The 5,794-nt window shown below is 57.9% G+C and overlaps 1 protein-coding gene across 1 annotated transcript; it reads left to right on the forward strand.

Annotated features, from left to right (window-relative positions):
• Positions 1-2,432: 2,432 nt before the first annotated feature.
• Positions 2,433-4,409, forward strand: LDBPK_100420 (folate/biopterin transporter, putative; the record flags this gene model as incomplete). Its single annotated transcript, XM_003858833.1, has 1 exon — positions 2,433-4,409. The coding sequence occupies one exon, from the start codon at positions 2,433-2,435 to the stop codon at positions 4,407-4,409; it is 1,977 nt and encodes a 658-aa protein (XP_003858881.1).
• Between the last annotated feature and the right edge of the window lie 1,385 nt (positions 4,410-5,794).

Here is a 5,794-nt window from a genome sequence, read left to right on the forward strand (position 1 = left end):
GCCTGCCTGTGTTCAAGACGCAGGATGACGGGTCTCGCTGCAACTACGACAACCTGCCGCTGCTGCTGTTCCTGTGCAACATGTGTACGCCGCTGCTGGCGATTCCGCTGAGCATAATACTGCTTCCGAAGGCGCGCATCTGCGACGATATCGACATTGACGGCAAGGTGGTGCGTCAGGCCGTGGATAAGCAGGTCGCAGCTGCTCCGCTGCCGAGCTCCGACTCGGACGCGGTGATGAATGCCGAACCGCTTCATGGGAACAAGGCGGATGAGCGCGAGGCAGCGCGCGGGGAGGCGGTGCAGGGCAACGCGTGAAGCAGAAGCCGTGCGCAGGTAGCGGGGGCGGCGCATGTGCTGTAACCCGTGTGTTCACGGCTGCCTCGCAGCACGTGATTGCGTCTGTGGCAGGGCGGTGCGTTGTGGTGAGGGGCCGGGAGAGGGCTCGAGTGAACTCGTGTTGTATGACGGAGAAGCGGACACTCATTAGGTGAGAGGGGAAGTGTTGTGTCAGATGCGGTTTGTACTGTTTACGTTGGATCGTCGCTCCACTCTGCTCGGTGGTGACTAATGTGTTCCTGCGCGAGGCCCCTTATTCGGTATTTCGTCGAGCTGGTTGACTGACGGCGACCGAAGAAGGGGACTCTATGCTGGTGATGCGGTAAAAGGGGAAGGGCACCCTGTGGGGTCTTTGATGCTCATCCTCATTTTCTTTGGCGGACATTCTCGGTGTCGCCCTTTCTCCTTCGGTTTATATTTCTAACGAAGGCAAAGTCGAAACCAAGCGGGCTCTTCCTGGCACAAGAAGAGCCCGTTGCACGCCAGCCGATCGTTGCGGTTCATGTGCCGTGCCACTTTCGCACCGGATAAGTCTGCACCATAGGTGTGCTTGAGCCTTGTGCGTGCTGAGTGCACGTACGGACGAGTTCTTGAGGCCATTTTTGTGCCTTTGTTTGTTGTATCATCGATTTCTTTTTTTTTTTTCACTTTTCGTGCTCTCACATCTCCATCATGGATGCCCCTCTCTCTTCGTTCTTGTGCGTGTGTGCGTGTCGCGTCTCAGTTAGCTCGTTACTGTGGACCCTCGCGGGCAATGCGATCTCTTTCTCTCTGAGTGTTTGATGTGTGGCCTGTGAGCCTGCATTGTCTGCGCAGGTAGCCGGTCTGCGCACCACCGCCGCCACGACCTCTCCTTTGGAGCGTTGCTGTCCTTTTCCGCTCCTGCTGTCTGTGTGTGTCTGTGTGTGCGTGTGTGTGCGTGTGTGTGTGTGTGTGTGTAAGCATGTGATGTCGTGATGTTGCAAGCAGGAAGTGGTGCATAGGTGGAGAGGACGAAGGGACGGGAGCGAGAGATAGAGACAGAGAAGGACCTAAGCGCATCGCTCCTCCGCTGTTATTCTGTTCTTCGGATGCCCCTCTCTCCTTTTCTTCCTCCTTCTCTGTCCTCTTCTTCTACCGATCTCCTTCGGTCGCTCGATCTGCTTTTCTGGGCCGCTCCCTCTCACGCAAAACGTGCTGGATGTGTGCCGATGCCGAGGCCAACACGGACACGGGGGGCATCATCATTATATACAATTCCGTTTCCGAAAAGTAAGAAGCACCAAAAAATGCCTGGCAGAAAGCTCTCAAATGTGTACGCCAGCACGAGAGGGGTGGTTGGCGTGGAGAGAGTGCCCAGGGTGGAGCTGCAGTTTGGCAGCACATTCTCACCCAGCAGTCTTACCTGATCCCGCCGAAAACTTCTGGTTGAGTACTGAATGGTGGTTCGCCTACATCACGTAGCCATCCCGCGTGTAGCCCTGCCCCCCCCCCTCTCCCTCTACCTCTCAAGGCTTCGTCCCGATGTCCCTCTCCCTGTTGTGTTTTCTGTTCACCTCTCTCCCCTTTCGATCTTCCTCTCGGCATCCCCCTCACACACACGCACACCATGCCCATTTCCATACCCATACCCGCACTGACGCGTTGGCATCCGCAGGCCCGTCCCGTTAGTCTGTTCGTCGCGCTGCTCCTTCGTTGGTTTCTTGGTTTTATTTTTTGCCCTCACATTCGACTTTGTTCATCTTCATTCTCTCCGCAACGCAAGGCACGCTTCTCTTCCTGTCGTGAGTCTCGTGCGTTGACGTGTCTCTCTCACTCTCCCTCTCCCTCTCCAGCCCTCGCGTTAGCCTTTTAAAAGACTTTCTAACTAACCACCGCAGGCATCACCGATCACCGCCACCATCAAGCACGGGTGCTGTAGCGATGGACTCCCCCAGCGATGGACGCGTGCACGACGACTTCACGCCTGGCAGCCCTCGCGCCCCGGACCAGGACGCAGCAGCAGCGGCACGGCAACAAAAGCCGGCAACGACTGGCGGTCTCCAGAGCCCGGTCGACGGGAAGGCGCACTTAGCCCACCCTGAGGCGACCTCACTCTTCGTCAAGTGCCCATGGATGCGGCACGTCCCCATCTTCAGTGAGGCAGCGGAAGGCTATGGTCCCAAGGTGGTCGTCTCCCTCGGTATGTGCTACTTCCTCTGCAAGGGCATCGCGGATCAGCTCATCAGCTACTCGCGGCAGCCCATGTTCATGTCCCGCTACGGCATTGACGGTCAGCGGTATCAGCGGTTGGCGGGTATCTCTACGATGGGGTGGTCCATCAAGGCCCTCACCGCGATGCTCTGCGACGGCTTCGCCTTCCTCGGCTACACGAAGCGCTGGTACATGTTTGTCTCCTGCCTGGGTGGTGCCGTTTTCGCCCTCCTCTACGGCCTGCTGCCCGCGAGACCTGCCTCCGCCGACATTGCCGCCGCCTTTGTGTTCCTGTGCTCCTACGGCAAGGCCAACGTGGATATCTTGTCGGAGGGCCATTACAGTCGACTGATGCGCTTCAACCCACGGCCCGGACCGGCGCTGGTGAGCTGGATTTGGTTGTTCATCATGGTGGGCGCCATCGTTGCGGCCGCGATTCAGGGCCCCCTGTCCGACCAGGGAAAGCAGCAGGTGGGCGTTTTCATCTCCGCCGTTCTGCAATGTGTCACCGGCGTCTTCTTCCTGTTCAACTGGTACGGGGAGCGCAAGAACCGCGTTGAACGGGCGGCCGATGCAGCGCTGCTCTACGAGGATTTGCGGAAGGAGCGCGTGGCACTTGGTCTGCTGCCGGCACAGGACAGCAGACACGTCAGAAGCGGGAAAGACGATGTGGTCGCCCTAGTGAACGGCGCGCCGAGTGGTGCAGCTGTGGGGACAAAGAAAAACTTGCACCCGGAGAACCACTTGTCGGACGAGGAGGGCGTGCCGGAGTTAGAGCAGCGTCAGCGTGAGGCTCTCGAGGAGGAGATGCGCAGCGACGCCCTCGTCGTAGGGGAGGAAGAGGACGAAGAGCTTGCGGATGACGAGTACCTGCCCTATGAAGTCCCGCATCCCGTCCCCTGTCTCTTCGGCCTCTTTGAGATGAACAAGGAGGTAATTATCCGCAACTGGAAGATCTTCGTGTACAGCATCGTCATGACGTGCTCGGTTGTGGCCATGACGTGCGGCTCCATACTCGCGGATACACTGGGTTTGCTCATCATATGTGTGGTCATCTCGACCATCTGCTGCGCTACGTCCTTCTGGGCCATGCCGCTGGTGATTGCGAAGGCCAACGTCTTTGGATACCTGCAGATGACAGTGTACCTGCAGCTTCCCGGTGCGCTCGACAGCTTCTACTTGGCCAACGCGGAGTGCTTGCCTGATGGGCCGCACTTCACCTACACCTTCTACAACACGGTGGCGGCCGTCATTGGCAACGTTGGCGGTCTTATTGGTGTGACAGCCTTCAACTACATCTTTTCGAAGCACAGCTACCGCCTCACGTTCTGCATCACGACTGTCGTGCAGATCATTGCCTCCGTCTTCGACATCATCATGGTGAAGCGCTGGAACGTGTACATCGGCATCCCTGACCACGCCATGTACATTTGCGGTGATGCTGTTGTGTATCAAGTGTGCTACATGCTGGCCTGGATGCCGATGATCGTGCTGCTGTCTCGCCTGTGCCCTCGTGGCTCGGAGAGTGTCGTGTATGCGCTGATGGCGGGCTTCTCCAACCTTGGCCAGACCACCTCGTCGTCTCTCGGTGCGATCATCATGGAGTATGGCTGGAGCATCACCACCACACCCCCGTGCAACTTCAGTAACGTACCATGGCTTCTGCTCGTCGGTCACATCATGCTGCCGCTGCTGGTGATTCCGCTTACTCTGCTGATCCCGAACGCGCGCATTTGCGATGACCTCGACGTTGATGGTAAAGCGGTCAAGAGCGCCGTCAGCCACCAAGTCGCTCTGGACGCGGCGCAGGCTGAGGACGGCTTCGAAGAGAACACCTCGTCGGTGGAGGCTGCTGACGTAGCAAAGAAAGACCTGCAAGCAGAGAGGAAGCGCGCGTGAGGCGTGGGGTACGCCGGTTTCCGAACGGCGAGCGAGTGTGCGAAGGAGCCGGGCCGGTGGGCAGGCAAGAGCAGAAAAAAAAAGAACAAAGCAAGCAACTGAAAGGCAGAAGCAGTTCACGGTGTCCGGGGGAGGGAGAGGAGGGCGAGGAGCGATGGCGGGTGTACCACAGCGTCTTATTTTGTGTGTGCGCGAAAGTGAGCCTTGCAGATCGCCGTCTTTGCCTTCGTCTCTCCCTCCCTCCTCCCCCGCCCCCTACAATCTCCTCCGACAATGCCAAAAAGTGGATGCATCGCTGTCCTCCTGTCTTCCCTTTTCTTTGGCTTGTGCTTGCTCCGGTCGAGTCGCTTCCTTCTGTGCTGTATTCCGGTATCACCTCCTTCGACACCGACCGCGCCCCCTCCCTCCTTAGCATCATCTCTAGACGATCCTTGCCGTTTCGTCTCCTGTTTTCTTTCCTTGTTTCTCCACCCCCTGCCATTCCAACGTCAGTAATGCGCGTGAACGTTTATGGAGCACACGCCACTGTGGAGCGTGGGAGGTGTGTGTGTGTGTGTGTGTGTGTGTGTTCGACTCAGTGAGATGCCAGCGTGGAGCCCATCGTGCGCGTCATGGCGTAAACACGCACGCACAAGCATACGCACGCACACAAAACGTGGCCTCTGCCTGCCTGCATTGTAATGTGCTGACGGGTGGAGTGCAATGGCCAGGCGCTCCTAACCTGCTTTAACATCTTATTTTTCCCTGTGGATGCCTTTATACATATATATATATATGTGTGTGTGTGTGTCTGTACGGGTGTTTTGGCAGCTGAGAGGAACTAAGGTCGACGTGGACGTGCGTGCTGCCTGCGTGTTGTCCGTCCCTGCGGCACTGTTTCTCCCCGAACTTCCACTTTCCTGTGACAAAGCCCTCTGTCTGCTCTCCCTCCTCTTGGTGCGCGCCCCACCTCGTCTTTCCTCCGACGAGTGCCTTTATTTTCGTGCGGTGCCGTTGGCGCACGTCTCTCGCATCGTGAGCTTTTCTCTTACATGTCTTTAGTTTTGACCCTCCTTTCTTCTACCAAGGGATCCGCAGTGGTCCATCGCCCTCGGGCGGGAAGGGTGTGTGTGTGTGTGCCTGTGTGTTCTCCTCCGACGCTGCGCTCCCTCGCTGTCGCACTGAGATGGGCGTCGTAAAACGTCGGCCTCTGCGAGCATGTGTGGGTGTGTGCTGGCTTTTGTCTTGTCGGGTGAGAGTGCGAACGGGACGGGCAGTGCCGCTCACGCATCTCTCCTTTGGGTGTTGTTTTGTTTTCTCTAAGTGCGTGTGTGCCCCGATGAAGCCGGCCACCCAAACGCGCGGTAGCTCAGCGTCCAGTGCCCCCACTCTGAGTGTTTGGGGGG

This window comes from Leishmania donovani, chromosome 10, assembly GCF_000227135.1.
Source record: "Leishmania donovani BPK282A1 complete genome, chromosome 10".
NCBI lineage: Eukaryota > Euglenozoa > Kinetoplastea > Trypanosomatida > Trypanosomatidae > Leishmania > Leishmania donovani.